The sequence below is a fragment of the Fringilla coelebs genome (assembly GCF_963513975.1).
Source record: "Fringilla coelebs genome assembly, chromosome: 12".
Lineage (NCBI taxonomy): Eukaryota > Metazoa > Chordata > Aves > Passeriformes > Fringillidae > Fringilla > Fringilla coelebs.
Window position 1 is genome coordinate 7673619 of NC_140038.1, and position 26182 is coordinate 7699800.

At 42.5% G+C, this 26182-nt stretch overlaps 1 protein-coding gene across 7 annotated transcripts in view; it reads right to left on the minus strand.

Annotated features, from left to right (window-relative positions):
• Nucleotides 1-26182, minus strand: part of TJP1 (tight junction protein 1) — a 148775-nt gene that overhangs the window by 62032 nt on the left and 60561 nt on the right. For 6 of the 7 annotated variants that reach the window (XM_084214027.1, XM_084214026.1, XM_084214024.1 and 3 more), the window contains exon 1: nucleotides 6218-6749. The exons of the other annotated variant lie outside the window; for it this stretch is intronic. In XM_084214027.1, the coding sequence (XP_084070153.1) occupies nucleotides 6218-6250 (33 nt within the window). In that variant the 5' untranslated portion in view covers nucleotides 6251-6749. Of the gene's footprint in view, nucleotides 1-6217; nucleotides 6750-26182 lie in introns of those variants that run through there. 7 annotated transcript variants of the gene reach the window in all.

Consider the following 26182-nt stretch of genomic DNA (forward strand, 5'->3'; position numbering starts at 1 on the left):
CCCAGAGCTGTGCCCAAACGCTTGACCATATGTTCTGAAGTGTATTAACAAGTCTCCAAGCACCTTGCTCATTCCATCTCCCATCTGGATACATCCTAAGAAACAGTCACCAGCCCAGAGTGTAAATAGCTGGAACAGGTCCATTTAATATTTACAAGAAAATTTTTAAGCTGGATACAGAGAAGGGGGCCATCTGTTAAAGTGATTGCTGACCCAGTGGGGCAGAGGGGAAGACACTGTTACTGGACCCCATTCAAACTAGGCAAGGAACTGCCCAAACAGTCCCAAAGGATCACAAGCTGAAAACTAATTACTGCCTTTTTAGGAGGGGTGGGGGAAGATTTTAAAATTAAGTTCCCAAGAAGTCAAATGCAAAAGGCAAATGTGAGGAAGACAGAAGGCTGCTCTGCAGTGCAGTCCTTACTGGGAAAAGCCTTGGGAACTACAAATCAAACAAACTGCCGACTTTTGCTCAATTTCTATTTTCAGCATCACAGTACTTTGGATATGTGGGGGTGGGGAGACAAAAAGGCCATCAGAGCCATACCAAGTTCTGTTGTTGCTTTCTCTGCTACGGGAAGTTAACCATACACCTTATGATGAACTCTATAGGCCAAAAAGGTCACCTTTACCCACTTCTCCTAAGAATGTGAACTTCTCCAATGCAGCACTCCCTACTGCTGTCATCTTACTTGAATTTAGGCTGCCCTCCCCCACCACAAAAGGGAAGAACATCTGTTTATAATGGATTAGGAAACAAGAATCCTATTAGAGATTACCAAATACTCTTGAGAAAATAAATACTTTTTTAATGTACACCCAATATTTAAATTTTTAGCACCAACAATACAGTTAATTTTTCCACGTGTCTAAATAAATCCCAATGTGCAAACACAGGAAAGACCTCTAAAGAACTACTGAGGATCCTATAGAGTCAGGAATAGCACACATGAGCCAAGTGCCCAGTCCTGCACGCACTGGGGTGGGTTCTCCAATGCTGCAGTAGCCCATCTACATAGCCCAAGGAGTCCACAGAGCCCGGGACTTAAAGAGCTGTGAAAGAGTACACCACAGCAGGAAAACCCCATGGATAATCAAGCAGACACCACTGTCCCTGGACAAGCCACCACATTTGTGGCCTCAGCAGCACTTGTTACTCTGCAGCCTCCAAGGGATCCACGCTGGACCTCAAACATTCAGCTGAACGCGTCCCTCCATTTCCTCAGATCCTTCACTCAAGCACATCACAGCCCTGAAACAAGAGCACCCCTACTATTTATGACTGTACAGCACATATTTCAATAATCTGTCCCTAAAATAGCATAATAAGACAAGACAGTGTTTTCATTTCAGGACTTTTTGGACTCAGCATAAATACACTGCACAGAATCATGGAATTCATTTTAAGACTTCCCTACGGCTGTTTGCTTAATCAGTACATTCAGTGAAGAAGTCATTAGTAATATATTTGCCTGAGAAAACACTGGGCATAGTTTGATATTAATTTCTGTTGTACTTATACCATGATAACACAGAAATACTTGTGGAGATATAAATGACAAATGTCTTTTTCAACCCATAACAAAAACAATAAAAGCATTTATTTCAAATACTACCCCTTAAACTGACACGAAAAATTTGACAGGGATACAAACTAAATGTTGGAACTATTAATTTCAAAATGGACATGTACATGGTTTTACTCCCCCCACACTGTGACTAATCAGATTTTCCCCTGCCACTCCAGTGTGCACACAAGACATGGCCTTTCCACAAGGTATAGAGGACAGGAGAAGAAAACAGAAAGAAGGATCTTATTTCACACTGGAAGCTTATTGGCAAAACAATGGGTGAACACTTCAGTCCTTGGTGAGAACTTCAACTTTGATACAGAGCCTTCAGATGAGCACTTTGATCTGAGATAGACAATACTTTTGCATAGCATTTCAAGGAATAAACCCAACATATTCAGCACAATTCAGAGCTTGAGTAGTCAACAAGTTACAGTTCTGTTTCCAACTCAGTACCTTATGCCGAGTAGTTAAAAGCCAAGCATATTCACAAGTACCCAGAAGGTTTTGACAATGTACATTGCAGTGTGAACACAGACATATATTCAAGCCCAATAACCACTCCTGACTTCAAGATCAAATTCAAAATACTATGTTTTGAGCTTTTTTTAGCACAGACAGAAGCCCAGCACCTATTCTCATAGAACCTAAGCAGTAGCACAACGTGCATCTCAGAATACCTATGAAGTACAGTAACCCATTTCTAGAGGTTTTTGCTTGACACAAAGATTAGCCAGCTGGTCACTGATAAGGTCTTACTGATTTTCCACTCTATAAAGGTGGAGCCAGTTGCCAGGCACCGTCAGATTTCAAGCTCTGTTTACATTACAGTAATCTTTACGCTGCACGTTGAACCAGAAGCAAACTCCAGCACACACTTCATAATGACCTACGGAGTGTGGAGCTTGCAGCTCCTCTCACACTGCAGCCAAAGGCACACTGGAAAATGCACCTCAGGTATCATCTGGTAATTGAAATTACTGATAGTCCTAACTGGAACAATGAACTCAAGAAAATCCAAGCCTGAAATACAAGCTACTCATATAAATTATTCTTTGAAAAATACCTACCAGTATTAGTATTTCCTAAGTTCCTAATAAAACTTACAGAAAAACTAGCAAAATTAAATGCAGTATTTTAAATGTTCTATTTTTTATATAGGAGGTAAATTCTTAGGTTAAACTGAATTCTCAGTTACTTTCCCATATATGTTTTCTACATATTTATTTCTTTGTTGTTACAGTTGAAGAATCTCACAACCAACCAAAAAAGAACTATCTAGCTTTACAGTGTCCATATACAGAATTACATCGGAAAAAAAAAATACTGCTCCAAATTTAGCTATCTCACAGACTGAACTAAAAACCACTTTAAAAACATTTGCACATACGTGCTCTACAAGAAACAAATCCATTGGTGTTTCCAAGTAAGATTTAGGGTACAATGCTAATCCCAATTATGAAAACCACAGGTCATTGCCTCTAAAACAGAAAACCAAGGAGTCCTCGCAATCAGCATGCCTTGAACCATTAACACAGCCATGTTCTCAGCTCCTGATTCAAGGGGTAGTTAACAGATACATCCCTGGAGCTAGAAAGCCAGTTAAAATAACCAAACTTCAATTAGTTACAAGACTGAGGTGAAAGACTGAAATACTCTTCCTGAAAGTATTTAAAAATAGAAGGTAGTCTCAAGAACTCAAGTTCAGCATTCAAAAAGGCTCAGAGATTCAATAAGTTGTCCCTTTTCAGGGTGATGTTTTTGTTTGTTTGGTTTGGATTTTTTTACCAATGTGGACTATATTACAATCTCCAACTCCAATGCAAAAAGAAAGTTTACATCCCGTTACTAAGACCCTGACAGTCATTCCCATAGCATCCATTAGTACAGCTCAAAGAGAAGGCAGAAGAGATTAGGCCCCTTCAATTTTGCAGTAACAGCCACAACCAGATGAAACTTCTAGCAAGGCTTCATTTCTCCACCATTTTCTCTTCTATATTACCAACAGCTACAACAAGCACATAGCACCTTAACAAAACCACATTCTTATACAGCATAGCTGGGAAAAGGCTAAGTAATCAAAACTGAAGGGCAGTGAAACTGTTTGTGAAAGACTGTTGATAGTAGGGTGTAACATAATCAATCACAGCAGCCAAGATTCTCTCATGTACAAATAAGAATTATTCAGCTAATCAAAAAGAATTTTTTTCTTTCTTTTTTTTTAAGGTTTTGTCCAGTCAAGTGTGACATAGAAACTGTGGATATGGACAAAGAGCTCAAATATATTAAGTAAATGTTAAGAGAAAGCCATTCATCATTTAACGCATTACAACCCCAAAAACAAGAAACCAGATACCATACCTAAAGGGATAACTTTGGAACTAAAGGGCAACTAAAGGAAACAAGATCTGGAACGTGAACACAGAAATCCCCCAATATTCTAGTATTTCCAAAATACTTTTTAATCTTCTTGTCTATGACTATTAAAACTACATGGAGAACAGCCCAGGAACTAATGACTGAACTACAATTAACAATATCCACTGACTGAAAGCACCTTTGTTTTGACAATGAAACTCATATAAACTGTATGCATCAGATTCTAGTCTTTAAAGACATTTCTGTGATCAAGATAAAAAGATAAGAAATAATTCTAATAAAAAGCTATCATGAATTAAGAATTTACTCTAACAGCCACAGGACTTACAAAATGAGGTTTTCTCCCAAGAAAGATATGCTATTTCAATTACATGGCTGCCATAAATCTGAAAGCATCCCAGTGAAGAGTTAAACCCCAGTGAGACTATATTTTGCAACATTCTTAAATTAACATACCTTTCAGTATAATTAGTTTGGCTGATACTGTATGCATGCATGCAAGCTCCAAGGGCCAATGTGATATGACCATGAGGAGTTTCAAATAACTGCTATGGCAAGATACAACTTCCAATTAACACAGTCTGTACACCAGTCCACAGCCAAAACAGATACACTTTCTATACACTTCTGCAACTTTAAATACACTTCCGTATTTAAAAATAGAAAAACACTTCAAGACAGTACATGCATGTGTGGAAGGCAATATTTGTCCACAGCCTCACAAAATAGCTATACTTTAAGAGGGCATTTTGAGCCAAAAATGACAACTTTATACCCCAATTTTACAACAACAACAAAAAAAATCTGCCAAATTTAAGTTGATGCAAGTTCTTACAATCCCTCACAAAGCAGAATTCTAACACAACACTTCAAGACATTTATCTTCAATTCCTATTTGTTGTTAGCATAAGGGCATTTGAAAAGGGCTAAAAAATATGTTTTATCTATCTCCATAGCTAGGTGATAGCAGAAGTATGAAATATTACCTAAAATAAGTTACTCTTCCAGCAACAAACATTTATTGTTGATATGTGTTTGTCTATATGTTAAAATGTAACATAATACCTCCGGAAGCATACTTTAAACGAGGCAAGACACTCAGTAGTCAACATTAGCTTTTAAATTTTTTAAATTCCACTCTGGAAGCTGAGGCTGCCTCGAACACACGACTAAAATAAGGCTCTGGAGTTGGTAAAATCGCCCGCAAACAGTATCTTACAACTAGAGTAAGTTTGTTACTTAGTATCTCAAGCGCCGAAGTTTTTCGGTACTAATACTGTAAGGTGTACATTTAACTTCAGCCTGTAGAATACCACTTCTGAGTAAGTGCATACCAGCAAGTGACATCAGACCGAAACCACGTAGTTTCACTCGAAAGCAAACACCACCAAGCCGAGCTCCGGTAACACCGGCTAGCACACACGACGGGAACTCGTCGCGCTGAAGCCGGAGCAACTACTCAGGCGCCACAAGCTAAAAATTAGTTCGAAATTCAAATTCAAACTAGTTTCAAAGCAAACCTTTAATTTTACACGAAGGAGAAATAACCTGTTGAGCGTTCCTAACTCCACCTCTGAGCCCCGGGGCCGCTCGGCATTACTCACCGCCGCGCAGCGCCGGGGGAGGTCAGAGTACACACCCCGCAACGTGCACCTGCACCGGCAACACCTACGGATCAGGTGGAGGACCGGCACAAGTTTCTGACGGATTACTGCCGCCCCAAAGCTGTTTACTGTATGTCAGCAACAATCATCCCCGACTGATTCAGCGGCCACAGAAAAAATCCTGCAGTACTGGACTCTCCCGGTTGAACCTTTCCTAATTGCTACCCGGCTCCAGCCGGGAACAAAAGGGCACGGCCAGCGCACCGGCGGGACCGCGGGGGCTTCTCCCGGGGGCAGGGCCCGGCTGCCGCAGCCGGCCCGCCGCCGGGGCCGGAGCCCGCACGTCCAACAGGTGGGCGGCCGGGCGGGGAGCGGAGCGGGGAGGGGGCGGCCGGCGGGGCAGCGGCCTGGGCCAGGGGGGTGCGGGCCACCTGCGCGCCCCTCCCGGCAGGCAGGAGGGAAGCTCTGCGGGGAAGGCGGCCGGGAGGCTCCGGCCCGCCTCGCCACCTCCTCGGTCCGCGCCACCCCGTACCCTCAGCACGGGCGGGGGTAAAGCCGCGGCCACCGCGGCGCGGGCTCGGTGTGGCAAGGGGGAAACCGCGCCGGGGGTACCGCAGGATCGGAGCGGGCAGGGAACGCGGCCGCCCCGGGGCCGAGCCTTACCTTCGTGGAAGCCGCCGCGGCCCTGGCAGACATTTTGTTTCCTTCTCTCCCCCGGAGCCGGGCGAGCGTGTGCGCGCCTGCAACTCTTCAGGCCGGGGGAGAGAAACTCGGCGCCGCCGCCGCCCGCGCCTCACGCAGCCGCCCGAATAAACATCCCAGGGCGCGGGGGGGAGGAGGAAGAGGAGGACGGCAGGGAAGGGGCGGGGACGGGGGAGGAGGGAGAGAGGAAGAAAGAGGAAGGGGAGCGAAGGCTCAAGTTTGATAAAAGTGTGGTCTCTCTCCCGCGGCGCCTGGCGCGCCGGGTCCGGGTTCCGCCGCCGGGGCACGGAGCGCGGGAGCGGCCGCGCTGCCCCCGAGCCCGCCCGCTCAGCGGCCGCGCCGCCCGCCCGCCTCGTGCCTCTCCCCCCGCGCAGCCACAGACATGTCCGACTGCCGGCACGGCCCATCCCGCCGCGGGGGGACTGCCCGCCCCGCCGCCGCCTGCCCCCGCTTTACCGCAGCACCCGGACCCCTGGACGGCGGCGGAGCGGCGGCGGCGGAGCGGCCGGTCCCGGCCCCGCGGGCTGTGCCGGGCGCGGCGCGGTGAGGGGCCGCCCGCGGGGCTCGCTAGCCGCCGGGCTCCCCCCGCGCCATGGTCGGGGCGGCGGGGGCCGAGCGCGGCCGGGCCGGCGCAGCCTATGGGAGCGCGGGGGGCGTTTGAACGCGGGGAGCGGAGCAGGCCGGGACCGCCACCGGCACCGGCACCGGGACCGCCCCGAGCGCTGCGGGACCGGGCGGCTGCGGGGGCTCAGCCGGGCCCGTGGCCGCGCTCTCCGCCGCACGGAGCTCTGCAGCTCACGGCGACGGAATTCTCGCCCTCCTGGAGCCGCAGAACTGGGATGTCGATCAGCGCGGCTCAAACCTGCTTTTGCGTTTGCCCATTGTTTGAAGGGGCGGGACATTAGTTTTCGAGTTCCTTAATTGTACATTTTGTTCTTGAGATAAAAGCAATAAAGACACAAAAAGAAAACAACTTGGGAGATTTGCTTTGCTTTAAGGTGGTGACTGCATAGCCTTAGCATTTCCTATAGCACCATGAACTGCTGCCTGTGGCTTTGAAAAATAAACTTTTCCCAGTATTTTAGAGTGCCTTTTACAAAGTAAGTATTTACTTAAGGACTAAGAGAAATACTGCAACTTTTTTTTTTTTCCATTTAAAAGGAAAGGCTTTAAAAAATGTTATTTTACTTTTGGGCGTTGGATGCCCAACCCATGCACGATGAGGCTGTCTGAAAATGCAGCTGGAGTTCTGACTTTCGAGATGGCTCATACCACAGAAAGCTGAGCACACTCCCAAATTTTGTAGGGCCGAGCCATAAGTTAACTAAGCGACTTCGAGAAGCATCACCCATTAAAGTGCTTCAAACCCTACTGAAAAGATAGCACACTTTTTATTACCCATATAGCTACGGTCCATAGTTTATGATGTTGATTAATTTACTCTTTAGAATTAGATAAGAGCCCAAGTGGCATGACTAATCAGGTACATAACGTTCCAGTGAAAGAAAAGGTGAGAAAATCCCAAACCGAAGTGGGAGTACTTTGCACTCATTTTGCAAACATTCCATGAGATATACATGGCAGTAAAGGCCATGGTATCAGGGCCAGGTTTTCTTGCAGTTGTACAATTTATGTGCCACCAGCTGCTTTTGTACTCCATGCAAACTCCAGAAGTACTGAAATTCTTAAAAAGAGGCAATAATTCAACGATCCAAATCACTCTTCCACCAAGAAACGCCCTACCCAAAGCTACCGTATGAGTTTTACGTTTGTTCTCTTTTGAAAATAAACAAATTCATATTCCAGGAAATAGCCGAATCAAATTCCCAAGGCAGCAGTCCGAAATCGGGGGAAGGGCCAGCTCCTCCGCCATGGCACTGCAGGGCCGGGAAAGCCACGGGGCGCTCTCCGTAGCGCACCCCGGGACAGCCCGGCAGCTCCAGGGGCTCCGCAGCACCGAGCCCGGCCCGCGGACACCGGGGCGCTCCCGGAGTGCCCGGACACCCGGCTGGGCCCTGTCCTTCCCCCGGCTCCACGGGAGCTGCCCGTGCTGCAGCGTGGCCTCCTGCCATGGAAACACCACAGCACACGTTTTATTTGTTCATTGCTAGATGTAACTAAGCCTCCGATTATTTTTTTTAAACTCTATCTACACACGCAGAAGGCGGAATGTGACGGGTTTTATGCCCACATGCTTCACTGTCAGAGTATTCACCAGAGGAGGCAGGAAGGAAAAGGCTGAGATCACAACAGGAAGGAGGGGGAAGATTTCAAGGTGTGGAGACTTCATGAAAAGAAACTCAGGGGAGGATGACCTGATAAACTGTAGGGTAAAATAATCCCTCCCTTTCATCGTTTTCTCCTTGAATGGTTCTGGGGAGAGGGGACAAGACCTACAGGCTAGGGAGGAGGACAGGCTGAGAACAAAGGGTAAAGATGATCAACCAAGATGAGGCAAGGGAATGAAAGAGGACTGAAGGCATGCAAAGAGAGGTGGAGACGGATCCCTACAATGAGGGAGAAGGACCATGGGAAAGAAAAGCAGTTATTAAAGTGTTGGGAGAAAGATGGGGAACAAATAAAAAGGTGAAAGAAAAATATTAAGCAAAGAAAGCAAAGGTAGAGGCACCATTTTTGTATCATATGTTGGATGAGAAAATGCTATCAATGCATACACTGAATTTAACAAGGAGGGAGACCATTTAACAAGGAAGGACTTCTGCTGGGGGTTCAAAACAGCTGGATATGCGTAACTCTTTTGGGCCACAGAGACTAAGGAGATTCCCTCCCTTCCTTCCTTCCTTCCTTCCTTCCTTCCTTCCTTCCTGCCTTCCTGCCTTCCTGCCTTCCTGCCTTCCTGCCTTCCTTCCTGCCTGCCTTTTTATAATTTTTCCTTCTCTCCCTCCACCATCTTCCTTCCCTTTCCACCCAACAGTTATTTAAATCTTCATCTCGACTCTTGATACAAATTAGAGGAGCCAGAAACATCATCTTATTCTATTAGCATTGGTAAAATGCATATATTTTTCAGTAGATACAAATTCTTTTTAATGAATGGGTTTGCTTGTTTTTATACAAAGCCATAGCAGAATCATGTTGCTGTCCTTTGAAATTCTTCCTTCAGGAGGATTTTTTCATCTCTTCATTAACAAATTGCTCTCAAGCAAATCTACCACCAACAGTACTGAAAATGCCAAATCAAATGTTGGCCAAGTCAACATAGAATTATTATCTTAAGTGTAAGTAACTTTGAATTTTATACTCCTATTTAACCTTGAGTGGATTTTAAATTTTTTTAATAACTATTACAAAATTCATGTCTGAAAGAGCAAATTCTATATTGTTAAGACTGCTAGGATTCCAGTGTATTCATGTGTCCCCTTTAAAAATCTTCAATGAAACAGCAGATGTCTATATATTTATATACACATATTGATATATAGCAAGAGAGATGTATGTGGTAGTGTTTAGGTGTATATATATATATATGCCTTGTATATACAATACATTTAGTCAGAAACAGTTATATAGCAAGTCCCATCTGTTAGCTAAGGGATCAGAATTTTAAAGCATATTTCTGATTCTACCCATATAAGTCCTGAAAAGAGGATCATCTTTAACCCCTACCTTTAGATAGAAAATTGTCTTAGAAGTCAAGGGCTGAAGAAAAGCAAGTGCTTTGCTCATCCTTTAAATAACTGCTACTGGGAGATGTCTAAAAAAAGTACTATTATATTTTCTTGGTAGGAAACCTAAAAATAAAACTATTATTTAATAAGCTCACACCATAACCCCACATTGATTCAAAGGACGCAGAAGGACAGTCAGATGTGTGAATCCTCCTTTCTGAGGGCATGGGTATCTGTTACACCACAAGAACAGGAAGTCTGTTCTCTACTTTGTGTTGATTTAACTTTTTAAGAAATGTTTTGACCACTTAAAGATGGGGAAGAAGGAAACTGCAGAACCGCAGCCATACAGAGACAACTTCCTGTGGGTTTTGTGGTGTGTGTGGCTCAGAAAGAGAACAATTCATGTAAGATCTCTCAGAGATAGCAGACAGTTTTGCTGCCCTGTGAGGTAGTCTTGGGATGCTTAGCTATAAATAGGCCAATATATTATCAATTATGTCATGCAGTTTAGTTGATATTGTACATTCTGTATTTGTAGTTGACACATGATTTCAGCACTTCAAGAACAAAAAAAAAAGGGGAAGAGAAAATTAGAGCTCACCATATAAACCACAAGAGAAGAAAGTATCTGTTTCTACCTCAAGATGTAAAAAAGTGGTTTACAGAAAGCTGTGAGAAATCCTTGTCCTTAAAATTACACAGAACTTCAGTGTCTTGATTAACCAAGTCCCTAAGGAAAAAATTAATGCAGTGATGATGCCTAGTAATGCTTCTTATCTTCCTCCCACTTCCACACAGTTAAAGCTTGGTTCCTATACCTACTGACTCTTTAAAGGGCTGTATATCACTGCAGTGCCTCTTCTGACAACACTGCAGACAATTGCTCAATAAACAGGGAATAGAGTTTTCCAGTAATTCACTGCCTCTCACATACTGGAACTGTTAGACAAAGACAAAATCCCAAAATCTGTACTTTACCTCTCATTAAGAGGTTAAAGCACATACCTCAAGTACACTCCAGAGGCTGGATCTGTTCAGAATGGGAATCAACCAAACATATTCATCCAGGTGGCCTGTCTTAACTCCTGTTGTTTAAACTCATTGTTATTTCCTTTATAACACCTTAAAAATAGTACTAGGTTTAACACAGTGCAAGGGCAGTTTATCTGTTCAGCCTGAATATCACTTCAACTTGTAAGCAAATGGGAAACGTACAAATAGAAATAAAAGTAGGCTGCAGTGGCAGTGCAACATTATTTTCAGCCTTAGAAGACTTAAAGAATGTATCTCTGTAGAGCTGAAATCTAGTCTCCTTGGTTATCATTTTGGGATATCCTTATAAAAAGAAACTCATCTCCATGGTTTGGATCAGGTCTTAGAGAAACTTTGTCATCTGTATAATTGTGTAGTGACAAAATCTGAGACTACTGTTGAAGAAAATATTACCCGTGAGTTTTAGTTGTGCTTCATGGCAGCAGAGCTAATTTATTACAGAAATTCATTACAGAAATGTTATGTAACTATTCTACTTCCCATCTCAGACGTTTTATGAACGGGACTGTAAACTTCAGTGCACTGCAGCTGATCAAGGCTGATTTTACAAAATGCTTCACTGTTTAGCAGTCACTGGATGTCAAAATGTCAGATATCCAGAACTGTTCTACTTTCTCCAGGTTTATTTGGTAGAGAGGGGACTGTTAAAATAATCAAAGACAGCTGTGAGACCTCAGCAGGCGCAAATTCAGTGCTGATGTGATTCCAGCCCCCAAAACAGTCACGCTACAGACAGCACCACACATGCTCCACTGATCTAGAATTCTTATTTATCATATTTAGCTTTTAGAAAGCATGATTAGCAATTCATCCTCAAAAGTGCTTACCCAGACAACAAGCAACATGCATCAGATATTAACTGCACAGGCAACTTTAGAAAGTAAAAGTGAAGACTGAAGGCACACAGGCTTTGTTACTTACAAACACCAAGTGATTTACAAAGGCAGTTCAGGGTCAGCTTAACAAAATTGATTCATTTAATTACCTTTCTGGCAAACAACTCTGTATTCAAACCCAGAAATTTTCCAGGAACCTTTGCACAAGATACAAGTGACAAACCTGTTCTCTGAAACCCAAATAGAATCACCACTGTAAGGAGGATGGAAGATGGGGAGGTTGCAGAAGTGTGGTCTTCTAAGCCAGATAGTTTTGAAAGGTGAGATTACTTCTACAGTTTCTTGAGCACAAATATCAGACTTGCAATGAGTACTACAGGAAATTATCATGACTCATTCTTGTTAATGAGAAGGGCATGCATACAGAAAATGAAAATATGCACTGGAAATTGTTACATTCAACACAAAAATACATACTGAATATTGTTACACTGGTAAAAGTGTTTATAGATAATGATGCAAAAGTGTGAGCTCATCTGCTTCTTAATTCTTCATACCAAAAAGACCTTATTGCATAATTGCAAAAAATGTAGAAACTTAGATTACTGAACTTTATAACCTATAATCTATTTTTATTGCCACTCAGCTTTCATCTTTTAGAATCTCAAATTTATTTTTATCCTCTTGCCTTTCTTATTACAACTGGTACAAGACTCCATCTATTCTTTTATAATTCACATGCACAAATCCATCAAGTCAAGGAACTAACACTGTGCTTAAAAGTAGGAGCACCAGATTACACCCAGTTAATTCCAGTGTAATCTTTACCTTAGTTGGTAGCTCTGTCCCAGTAGCACCTGCTTTACAAGAGCAACTTCAGTAAGGTTTAGAGGAGGTAAGTAAGGTGAGTAAGCTCCTGATGGTCACACCCATAGGGTTATGAACCCTTTCCATCTTGGTATTTGCTTTTGTTTCTACCTCCAAATATTAAAAACTATTTAAAAAAATAAAACAAGCACTTTAAAAAGATCACTGTTTGTGTCACTGGATGAAACTCAAGTTATCTTGTTTGTACCCCCTGCAGGCTTCTTAACTACATATTATTGGGTTATTATATTACACAGGGCTGTCACCACTGGTCTGAGATGGTTTTTTGAGGCTCCCTTGCAAAATCATTATAATTCTAAAATATATAAGCCCGAGACATGAGTGCATAAAATATTATTTTGGTTTAAAACACTACAGCAGAACACAGTTTGATGAGTTTTAACTCTGTATTTCAATAATTCAGACTACCCTCTCAAGGGATCTTATTTAAGACATGTTCATTGAGCACCACACACTTTCCATTTAAAAGCTGAGCGCTTTTCAGTTACTTTTAGTCTGCAGTAAGTAGATATCTGGTTATCTGTGATAGTGTGTGTGTGTGTGTATATATATATATATATATATATATATATATATATATATATGTATGTATGTAAGTATATATGTATATATGTATGTATGTATGTATGTATGTATGTATATGTATATATCTGTGATATTATATTTTATCTGTGTCAATAGAAACCAATACAAAAATTTAGCTCCCAGGGACAACATGTTTTGCAGCCCTATTTCATCTTTAACTGTTACAGTTTGGTTAATATCAGTATTCTTAATTATAAAAATAAATGTCGCTACAAGTTTTGAAAATAAGTTAAAAAGTTTTCAGTGCATGTAACAGTTTCAACATGGCAATTTACAGGAGAGGCTACTAGAACAGAAAGTGCTTAGTGTGGAAGGATATTGCATTATTTCCTGACCAGTTGTTGCCAGGAAAGGAAAGCACGTCAGGGGCTGGCTCTCAGGCTCTGGCGTGTCCCAGCCCATGAAATCAGCGATGGGAGCCCCACATTCTGCTCCTGTGACTTGGCCACTAGTCCTGCTCTGGCATCTCCCTCCATAGCTGCATCTTGCTAACTCTGTATGGGGTTATCTGCGCTTTACAAATTATCCTTGGAACACAGAGGCAGGAATAAGTAGCCAAAGATGGGGACTTTTAAAGCTGAATTTTACTAGCAAAGGTAACATCACTACGTATCTACACTCACATAGCATTTACCTACACTTCAAGCACAGAGATCACCTTGCCTGCAGATTTCTGTGGGCAAAAGGCATCCTGTGCCTTACAGAGGTAGGGCACCTGTACCTCATCTGAGACAGGAGGGCTTGCTTCACTCCTTGGATAGCTGGATGACATTTTTCCAGTACTGCTGTATGGTATGCCATCATGCATGTGCAAGAAATTCTCAGATGCTTGTTTTTTTAGTTTGGAGATTCATACAGTATTGGATGTATAAAGGCACAGTGAAACCAGTTGTTACTGAATCAGTCAGAACCTTCAAAAAGCATGCAGGCATTTTACACTTGGTCCCATTAACTGCAACCTGTAATGTATTTTCAGTAAGAGATTTTTCAGAAAAAAAAAATCTAGATAGGATTTTAGTTCAACATTTACAAAATCAAGTTTTGACCACAGAGTAATACTGGGAATGGTTAGCACAGTAAACAAGAGGTTCAAAAATATCTGAAGTACTAAATGAGATCTTTTTATGAGTCATCACACTGCCTATACTGATACAGAGTCCAAACTTCATTTATTTCTCTCAGTGGATTAAATTCAGTTCAGCTCTCTAGGCACTTATACTGCAAATAGATCTGTAAACTGATTTACATTTGCCAAAACAGGAGTTCTAAGAGAAACTCAGAGTTGGCATCTGTCTCCTGGACTGTCAGGGCTCAGCTCTGTTCTGATAAAACTGGTGTTACATTACCCAGGAAGCATTAGTATTTGGCAAGATAAATATATATTACTACAGGTGTATCTTTACTCAAATTCCAACTTTAAATCTAAGTAATACACAGTCAGAAATTCTCCTGACTGCCTCAGTACCAGAGAAACCATCCCTTTAGAGTATCTACACATTCTACAACCTATATTATAGTGAAGCCCAGGGGGTCTAACCAGAACAATGCTTTAATCTAACTAAACCTATACAGTCAGTACAGAAGGATTCAAAGCAAAAATATTTACAGTACAAAGCTCAAAGCTAACAGGACAAATGCTCTATTTACCACAGTTGGATGGCTGTTTCTCATTCAAGTGTTTAGGCCTCACAGAATCCACATTATATCAATATCATTAGCTAAATCTTTTCTTTACACATCTGTCAGTTCAACTCTATGTGCCAGCTGAAAAACTGCAACTGTCACATCCCTTTTTAAATGTGTGAGATTATAATACTTGTGAAAAGTGCTAAAGCAAGAGCCTAGGGACTGAAATTCTTCTTGTTCTCCAAGCAGGTAAAGCAAGGACAAGCATTAAAGCAAGTTTCCCAGTGAAGTCCAGGCAGTGTGGCTGTTTGCAGTCCCTCAATCCCTCTGTGTGAAAGCTTGTCGAGTATTTCCTATATTATGCTTTAGTCTAATCAAAGATAGAGCTTCTCACCATAAAACTTGCTCCCTAACTAGAAAATATTTCTGAAAGCCTTTTCAAAGCTGGAGAAACCAATTTTTGCCAAGTGTGCAAACTTCCATGAGTCACATAATACTCTGACTTCTGTTGTAAGATGAGTAAATATGATAATTGACAACAAGATGATGAAGTGATTTATACCATTTCTTATGATAACTATAAGAAGTGTTTTAAGGAAAGTCTTCCACAGAAAACTTTATTCATTTTCCCATATTTTTCAAGAGCTTCTCCTTAAAAGTAGCAGCCTTCAAAACAGACTTGTTTTTTTTTTCTCCCTACGACCCAATTATAAATACAGAGTTTGAAATCAAGCCTTTGACTCTTCCCTGGCTATGTGTCATACTGACATTTAACATCAAATACATGTACTGTGCTTTTTAGACATGCACTGCTGGACAAGTAGATTGCATACTACTTCTAAATATTTCTCTCAGGGTACCCAGATGCTGTTTTCACAAATGGGCATCTCTTTGGTTTCTGAATAATATATGTCAAGACCAGGAAAAAAAAAGAAAAGAAGAAAGAACAAGCCTAGTCCCTAGGTCACCACAGAAAGAATCCAGAAGTACTTTACTAGAAGGAACACCTTCTTTGTACACTTGTCTTACAGTATGGACTAATTGTTTTCCAGCCTACTCTTTTTTCTTTCTCTAACTGTATCAGTGCCCTGGCTGCACTAATAGGCCTTAATAGCCCTGACAAACTGATTATGAAGATAATTAATTATTTCTCTTTAAAAGCCCTGTAATCTGGAAGCAGTGGCAGAGGTTGACAGAGATTTCCATGGAAGAGGAAAGAAGGTGGAGGCATCTTTCCCCCATGAACACTATAGTGTTGCCATAACTCACACGAAACCTCCTCTCTCTGCTCCCCAGCCAGAGCTGCATTATGACTAGTTAACACACTCATTATTCTTGGCACAGAAATAAATTAGAGAGGTAACCACTGAATGCTTAGATCATTTGGGAAAATCAGTGAAATGATCTCTACCTACAGAAGCACATTTGAGAAGGATTACAAATCATATACAATGTTTATTATATCTGCAAAGGCTCAAGATATTACAGTAGCTGTTGCCCTCATTATATTAAAACCAACAGATAAAATGTGAGCTTTGCAAAACCTTTGCTCATATATATGCAGGGTCAGCTCTACCCATGCATGGTCAGGAAAGGCCCAGAGACAAGGGTGTGAACAGCGATGCTTCCCTGCAGCAGCACAAGCCTCATCTTGTACAACCTGCACAACCTGAGAGCCAGGAGAGCAATAAGGTGAATGAGCCTTCAGAACATGTCAATGTCTTGGTATTTTAAAATACTACAACAGAAGTAATGAGATCTTATCAAAACATGATTTAATGTCATGACTCGAGCTGGATGGTGAGCACAGGAACATTGCTATTTGAATTTAAATTAAAATTTCATTAGGCATCATATTACATTTTAAAATTAGTATTTTGTTTCTAAGTGAACAGAGTTGATTGTGTAACTGAAGGCTATCTACATCACAGCCTTTTCCATGCCACTGCAAAAACAATTCCACTAGTCTCAAGGATGAGTTGGCTGAGGTCTCTCAAACGTATGTGTTATATATGCAGATAAACTTCACGTTGCTTTAAAATTAAAATTATTATTTTCCATCTTCTTGCCTACACTGAAAAGGTAAATATAGTCCTTACATGACCCTCCTCCAACTCTCCTTCCCAAAAGAGCGTCATGTGTCAGCAGCGAGGATGGCCAGTGCCCCAGCCATACACTCTTGTGTGGCAGGCAGGGACAGAGAAAGGAAGAGTCTCAGTGAGCAGTACATCTGGGGACATCCTGCCCTACCAGGATTCTATTATTCTCCAGACAGGATGAAAAATAGCACTCTAGAGCACCAGCGCGTTCCCTGTTTTAAAAAGACGGTGCTTGTGAAACTGAAATTAGTTCAGCCAAGGTATGCAGTCCTTTATTAAAAGGCTCTTTGAGTGTAAGGAAACAGAGCCACTTGAAGAAGTCACGCATCTGAAGTTGTTTGGCAGCGATTTCTCGTTCATTCAGAGCAGGCACTCAGCTGCGGGCTGCACCCCTCGGATAAACCCTCTCACTGTGCGGCGGGGCACCTGGAGACACTTCTGGGGTGCCCCGTCTGCGCTGGCTGAGGAAAAGGCAGCTGCCAGCCTGTGCCCAGGGACTGGGCCCATAGCCCCGAAGGAGCTGCCGGAGGAGCGGTGAGTCAGGGCAGCGCTGCCGAGGCCCCGGGCACGCCGCGCCCCGAGCGCTCCGCTCAGCCCCAGCCCGGCTCCCGCAGCGCCCCCGCCACGGAAACCTGCCCCGGGATCCAGAGCAGCCCTACTCCTGCACAGCCCTGCCATGGAAACCTGCCCCGGGATCCGGAGCAGCCCCACTCCTGCACAGCCCTGTCATGGCAACCTGCCCCGGGATCCGGAGCAGCCCTACTCCTGCACAGCCCTGCCATGGAAACCTGCCCCGGGATCCGGAGCAGCCCCACTCCTACACCGCTCCTGCCATGGAAACCTGCCCCGGGATCCGGAGCTGCCCCACTCCCTGCACAGCCCTGTCATGGAAATCTGCCCCGGGATCCAGAGCAGCCCCACTCCCTGCACAGCCCTGCCATGGAAACCTGCCCCGGGATCCAGAGCAGCCCCACTCCCTGCACAGCCTTGCCATGGAAACCTGCCCCGGGATCCGGAGCAGCCCCACTCCCTGCACAGCCCTGCCATGGAAACCTGCCCTGGGATCCGGAGCTGCCCCACTCCCTGCACAGCCCTGCCATGGAAACCTGCCCCGGGATCCGGAGCAGCCCCACTCCCTGCACAGCCCTGCCATGGAAACCTGCCCCGGGATCCAGAGCAGCCCCACTCCCTGCACAGCCCTGCCATGGAAACCTGCCCCGGGATCCGGAGCAGCCCCACTCCCTGCACAGCCCTGCCATGGAAACCTGCCCCGGGATCCGGAGCAGCCCCACTCCCTGCACCGCCAATATTTTTGGAAATGACCCTGTTGCTGCAGTGTATTGCAAAAGAAACAAATCCACCCTTATGTAATATTATTACAATTATATTGCAGGGTTTGCCTCTGAGACAGCAGCACCTCGGCTACCAAGGTTCTGCCACACCAAGGGGCAGAAGACACCACACAGCTGGACAGTGCTTTGTATCCTGCACAAAACCAGAGGTATAACAGAGGGACTCTTGGATTGAGGATATCCCCTTACTCCATCAAAAAGTTATGCTTATATAAATCTTAAATGACTTGCAGCATGAAAACAAATTGCTAGGCCGCCAGCTGAGATTTCAACTCATTTTGAGTCTCTAATTATGCTTGAACAGCTCTTGAAAACACTGAAATCTGTTTCTGACTGCATAGCAAAGCAAGGAATGGACAAGACAAATATTGTAGTAACTTTCATAAGCAACCTGATAGTTATTGTGGAATCTGTCCTCTCCCCTTTTTGTTCTCTGGGGAAGTTGGTGCTGATTATGAAAACACCTTCAATAACAAGATGTTCCAGAAATTGATAATTTTGTTTATCTATTTTTAACATTTATTTCAATATTTAAAGCAAATACTTAATTTTCTGATGCTATCTTTCCATTTCCATTCTCTGCTGTACGGAAGAAGTACTTAACAGACACACTTTGATGTCAGTACAGATTCACAGACAGATAATTTTCTTCTGAACAAACTTGTTTCTGTAAATATAAATGCAATGCAAACATAACTGGCAGAGTCCAGCCTGTGGTAACAGCTGTTATTAAATCATACCTGTTTCTATTGTCAGGGAGTTTAATAACCTCCACTGTGTAAAGAAAGGGCAAAGAACTGTGACTACACCCATATTTTAGCAGCAGCAGGATACAGATGTTAAATTCTGGACTGTACTAGCCTCACATTCCTCCAGCTTTGTAAATGGCTTCAAAGCCAGAGTTTTTCATTTTTAGTGTTTTGTGTTTCTTTATATGGGGATCATTTACTAGGCTCTTAAACATTGCTACATCACATACCTGAGGAAAAAACAAAATACAAAGCATGAGGCATGCTATTTTTCAGCATTCCTTCTTCAAGCATTTTCTGGACATTTTCAGGAGAAAATATTCAATGTTCACAGTATGACCTTGCTACTGTCACCTCTCCCTTGCAGAGAAGGATCACTGAGGTACAAATAGCACAAAACCCGTGTTTTTCCACCCAGCTGCCACTGCATGCTCAGGGACCTTGGGGTAACCACTTCTCTGAACATCAGTAAAGCATCAATCGGGGCTATATGGCCAAATAAATACAACAAAGAAGTTTCCATGTGCTTTAAAAATTAACTGGTGGTACATAAATGCACAATCCAGCTGTAAACATGTAATTGAAAAAGACAAAATTAGGACAAATATTGGTAGCTGTCCTTAAGAACTCATGCAACTTGCCCAATCATTAATATTTTTATTGCAGTTTGTCTTTCCTGACGGAGTGCCTTGAAGGGCCTGTTACCTCAGCAAGGTACCTTACTGCAGCTCATTAAGTACTGGCAAAATATGGGTATTTTTTTGAAACCTACATTACTCTGCAAAAGACAAACTGATTTTTAATTCCTTCATTATTACCACCCCTATTCCTCCTTCAGCATTACAGTTGTGTAATCTCTGCCCTGGGAGGTTTTCAAGAGCAGACTGGTTACAGCCCTGAGCAACTTGGTCTGGCCTCAGAGCTGCTCCTGCTTTGAGAACAGGTTGGAGCCCTTGTTAAGTCTCTTCTAACTTGAATTATTCCATGATCCTTTCTGGCAATTTCTTTCTGTCTTCCCTTTGCTGTTTTTCAGGATTTCCTTTACAGAGCTGGGACTTTTATAAAGAGATTGTTCTCTTGGTAGAAAACTCAGGTGCCCAATCTTTCTTGTTGTTATGAAAGATTCAGTACATTGCAGGAAAATCAGTGCTTCTGGCACATTTGCATATTATTCAGTTTTGATTAAAATGTTGGTTTTGTCAAATCTCCTGGAACTTCCAAAAAATTGAAGGAAAAAAACCCACCTAAGTTATTTGTATTTTTCCAGTCTTCTATGTAATCTCTGCTACTTTTTAACTGCTGCTTGCATGCTTCAAATTTTAAGTATTGCCCTGTTGTGCCTGATCCATTGCCTTCTTGGCTTTCCAGAAACTGATTTGTAGGAACATGCAGTAAACATTTCAATTGAAAGCCCTGCAAAGGATGGTGAGTTACATGTGAAAATCTCTCTTCTGACTTAGCTTTTTCCTAGAGAAAATTAGAATTTCTGAGATATTCACCTCGGTATTAACTGGTGTTTACAACAGAATACTAATTTTGTGTTCTGCACATTCTCAGGGTCCCTAAATACCTTCCTGAAGTATTTTCCAACTCGATTCCAGATCAGTTTTTCAAGCTTCTTAAGTAATAGCAGTGAGTTTTATTATACCTTTTCCCCCTCTCTCTACTGACAGGAGGCATTACTGCCATTTGGCAAACACTGTGCTTTTACTTTTTTTTCCCTATTCCTTTCTTGAAGAGATTTTGTAAGAGTTGTAAAAAGCAGGTCAGCTCTGCAAGCACCTATAGACAAGTTTCTGCTGTCTTTAAAAGGCAGCTTTGAAAAGAAAATAATTTACATTCAAAACTTATTAAAAAGATTGCTGAAGCCAGGAACCAGAAGAAAGAAGCTGGAAAATGATCAGCTAAGATCCAGTTGTTTATACTTCCACCTTATCTATACTTAGATTTTTCAGCAAATTTCAGCAGATTTTTCAGTTGTTGCTGTTTTATCTCCTTTAAGTACCATTCAATATGCAAACATAATCACTTTCAGTATTTTTCTTTTACAGATTTAAGATCTCTAATGCCAGACCAAAATATCTTTTTTTTTTTTTTGCCCCTGCCTTGCAAATACAAGCTGGTATAAATGGCTCCAGTGAGTAATTTTCCCTAAGGGCCACTACATAAGTCTGGCATATTCTCTGACTATCCACATTACTGAAGGTTGCTTACAGCTCTGAGCAAAACAGTGAGCGTCCTGCCATCCTCATGATCAGGCACCCAAGGAGACAACTCTTCTGATAAGTCACAGAAAAAAGGACTCTCTGTTTGCTCAAACACTTGCACACTTCAGCTTCCTGCCAAGGCCTGTTCGCACTTCAGGCTCCTGGTGGATCCTGGATGTGCAAGCCCAGCAATCTGCCATGATCACTGAGTCACCATGGCATGATTATCCTGTGATTAAACCACTTTTGCTTCCTTTTGCTGTGGCCAATCCACACTGGAGCCTTTCCAGGTAAGTCCACATCCTCTTGCTCAGAGATCTGTTGATCTCTTCAGTACACCATGTTTGAGAGTGTAGCACCAAGGATTGCTGGAGGCAATCCCCCTGACAGGGGAAAAAAGTATGTAATAATTTCTATGATTTCATCTATTTTCATCTATTTTCATCCTCTTAGCCAGCTCATCCAGGACAATCAGCACCATTCCCCAGTTGTGGCAAGCCATGTGGAAGAAGCACTGTTAAGACTTTTTGGTGCCATGATAATGACTACAAGGAGCCACTGCACAAATGAGTAGGGAATACAGAAGAATGAGCCAAAAAGGTGATGCTAAAATGAGGAGCTGGGAGGTGGGTAACAGTTGTTTGGGGGGACTGGAATGTGTTCTGTCTGCTTTCACCTGTGTAAATTTAACTCCCAAATCAAACTGAATCCGGTGCAGTAATAAAAGTGACAGATAACTCCCAACAAAATAGGGGCATCAGATGGGTTTTCTGGAAAAAGCCTCAAAGAACTGGAATAACGACATAAAGAGTCTCTAAAACTCAGCCCAAGCTGCAGCAGTGTGCAATGGTGGGCAGCAGAGCATGGACATTCACAGCAGCACTGCAGCTCTGCCTTGGAACCCCAGGGATGGAAATGGCTACAAACTGACTTTGGTTCCTCGTCTGAGATCTGTGGCTCTTTGTTACATCCCTCAAGGTTCTTGTGCCTTAAAGATAAATCTTGTCAGCCAGAGAGAGTACCCCTCTGGTGTTTTATGGAATGTTTCTGCTCTCTTTTGTGATGTACTGAGAGGTATTTTCTCTGTGTTTTGTAAGCTGGTAGCTACTATAACCTAGGCAGAACAAGATGCCTGTTTTCAAACACTGTGTTTCAATTCTTTAGATGTTTGCAAAATGATGGTGCCCTTAAAAGAACAACCTCATCATGCAGAGAACTGAAGGAAAACTCTAATTTAACTAAAGAGCCCCAAAGCTGCCTCAGTTCAGACTTGTTCCCAAGAGAACATTGCTGGGAGCCAACTACTGCCGCTTCCTTCTTTGCTTTCTGTTGCTGGCAAGACTGAATCTATTTTTTACTGACATGCCACTTATAATATGCTGTGAAATGCAGACAAAATGCAAAGAGAAATTGCAGGCTGTCTTGATAAAAATTTGACATCAGTTTCCAAAGCCTAGAAATAGTTTTGTGATGCTCTGAACACAGGTAAGGCAGCAATGGTATTACAGCAGTTCAGCATTTTGGGGGTGTAATTGCACAGAAATGTCAGCTATGAGATGAACAGCTTCCTGTGTGCAAGAGCAAATTCTAGCATCTTTATACTCAGACAGAGTGGCTCTTGATCAGTAACATGCCTGGGCTTCTGACTTTCTCAGGAACTGCCCAAGTCCCTTAATTTGTTGTTTGATCAGCTATGAAGTAAAACCAAAATCTGTATGTACCGCTGTAAGCCTGTTCAAGATCTTGTGATGCATATATTATATTAATGCTATTTATTATGGTAAACATTTCTTTGCTACATTCATGATTTTCTTATCTAGGTCCAAACTGAATTGAAAACATCTTGTTAATATTTCATTGACAGCCTTTACTTTGCAACTTGGCTTTTAAACATGGGTGTCCTCCCCTGCTCAATCGACTTTCAGCCTTGCTCTCTCCAACCTTTTTCCTGATCCCCTGACAGGAGCTGCTCTGTCATTTGTGCTGCTTCAGCAGTCTCAAACTCCTGACTGCCTTTAACCTACTGAATCACTTCCTGACTTCATATGATGCCTGTAAACTTCTCTTCACCTGAATCTGAAGACGAGCATTTCAATCAATTTCTCCACTCTAGCAAACTCACGTGCTGAAATGAATTTTGCAAGATAGAAATTTTTGCTGCATTTTAAATCCAGCTTTTCTTTTGCCATCTCTGTCATCTTCCTTTGCCTTGCTAGGTAAACTACCTGCACTTACTTTGATAGAGTTTATACTTCTTTCCTTCTGTTTCTTTTTGTAAATAGTTTTGAACAACAACAAAAAATAATGTTATCTAAGGATGCAGGTACATTTACAAAATGTCACAAAAACATATTTTTGGCAATAATCCCAGAGCAAAACAAAGATATTCTGGGAAGGCCTCCATTTAAAAATAAATTCCATTCTAAACCAGGGATCCCTGTACTTTGTCAGAGGAGTTCTGTCATTCCTTACCCACAGCTACAAGAACTTCACACAGAATAAGGTCCTCACTGAGATGAGTTCAGAGCCAGGAGTTACAACCCTGCCCCATATCTACACATCTTCCCTCACACCCCCTGAGTGAAGCCTCCCAGCTGCTGCCAACATCCCTCTTCCCAGCTTGCAGCAGCACAGTAACCACAGAAATTATCTGCAAGGGGAAAATTATAAGGGTACTATCCACCTCATTTTCAGTTGTCTTTTAAAGGAGTTAATAGCTGGAAATAGAGGGGAGAAGCAGCAGCTGGTTATTTCTGCAATGTAACAATGAGGAGAGCATTACAGTAGCTCTGTGGAAGAACCTGCGGAGTTTGTTCACTGAGTGCAGGAGTAGAATCAAAGAATTTTAAAGATGCCCTTCCACTCCAGTTCCCTGCTCACCAAGTGACCCAGCAAAACTAAAATTAAGTTTTTACTTGTCCACATTTCTTTGGGCAGATACTGTAGTAATTACATATCCTCTAACAGAGAGAGACATGGTTCTCCCAGGAAAATCCTGGGAAGCTGTGTAGAAGCTGTAGGAAACTTAGAGGAAAGAATTCAAACAATTATTATCTCTCTTTCTGTAACCATTGTTTATAGATACAGTTCTCCAAAGTGTGCTATTCATAGTTCACCAAGAGTGTGAGAAGTTTTCACTTTGAGACCAATCAAGTATCAGCTTAGCGAGTCAGACGATAAAAGTCACAACTTCTTCCTAAGAAAAACATTCTATTTCACCTTCTAATGACTACAGTCTTCTTTCCATCCCTGACTCAAGGGGGTCAGGATGCAGCATTTAATTCCTTCTGGAAGGTGCAGCAGTCCTGTCTGTACTGCCTGGGCACTGTCCCTGCCTGTGTAAATTAGCAGAATGCTACAAGCACACTTCCCCATCCTTAGTGGATGTCCTATGATGTCCTGAAGTGGGGAAAAACCAGACCTCCTAGCATCAGGGATATGAGGGGGATTCTCTCACAAGTCCTCTGAATTTCTCCATGGCACTGCAGCACAAGGGAGGAAACCAGATTCCCAGTTGAGCTAAGGGAAAATAGAACCCTCACTCAATAAGACAATGTATTTCTCAGTCAGACTGACTGACTGACTGACTAACTGTCAGAAATAAAAAAGGTTATAAAAATTACACTCACAGCCTGAAAAATAAAACTTTATGTAAGCTAAACCTGAACAGAGGCCAAAGGTCCAGGAAAGTACTGGAGGACCAGGCTGGCAGTGGGACACTTCTTGTGAATGCCAGGCTTCCACATCCTTCTGCTGCTTGTGACATTGCTGGGGCCTTAGGAAAAAAGACAGCTGCAGCCCAGCCCATTGTAAATGCTGCTTTATTTCTGACTCCTTGGCTTTTTCTTTAGAATAAATACTAATATTTTGCATGCTACTATATCTGAAACAGATAATATAAAATAATGATCTGGTATTGAACAGTTAACTTTAAACATGCACAGGAGACACTCCTAAAATCTATTTGCAACACCAGCTTCAATCATCTTACAACCAAAATTGCAGAGGGATTGCAGTGCCATGTGGGATGAATAGATGCTGTATATGGGATTACAGAGTTTCCAGATTTCCACCCTGCAGATGGTCAGGGCATTTTCCACATGACTCCTACTGTAATACCAGAACCACATAAGTCATTTATAAGTAACTGATATGTCTCAGCACCTCATAGTGCACTGTGCAGTAGTCACAGCTGAACAGACAATGCAAAAGGAAAATTAGCATGTCTTCCTGTCTTAATTTTATAGAGTATATATGCATCCAGAAAAGTAGAAAAGCAGAATAAATCCTGAGATATATGTTCACTAGCACATGAAAATATCAGAACTTCCATTAAATATGATAATCTCAAATGCTAAAGAACATGCCCAGAGAAAATAAAATATTATTTTGTGTTGTGGTCAAAGCCTCTGAAAATACTGTTATCACTGATCTGAATTCACCTGTATAATTGGCAATTACTTTGTTAGTGGAGAAAGAGGTGTCTAATTGCTCAGAATGACCCTTCAGTCTTAGTTTTCCATTCTCTTTCTTGGAGAAAGAAAGGTGCAGGGTGGAAAGACAGAACAATTACAACACAGGAACTGGCTGTGTGTGTCTGACACCACTAAGATAATAAATGATAATCAAACTATAATTCAAATCCACTGGCTCCCTTTAAGGAGTCTGATAAATCTTCACTGTGCCTCGGTGCAAGAGCAACGGTCAGAAATCAGAATATTTGATCTTGTTTTGGAAATGTGCTTGCTTGTGAGTGCCAAACAACTCCAGTTTGGCCAGAACCTGGGCTCTGTGAATGGTGAGCAGTTTCAGAGTGGAACATAATCCCTGGTGAGGCTGCAGTACTGCAAGGCATTCGCTTCATAGCTGGAATGTCTTTGCTTCAACACAGCTCTCCTT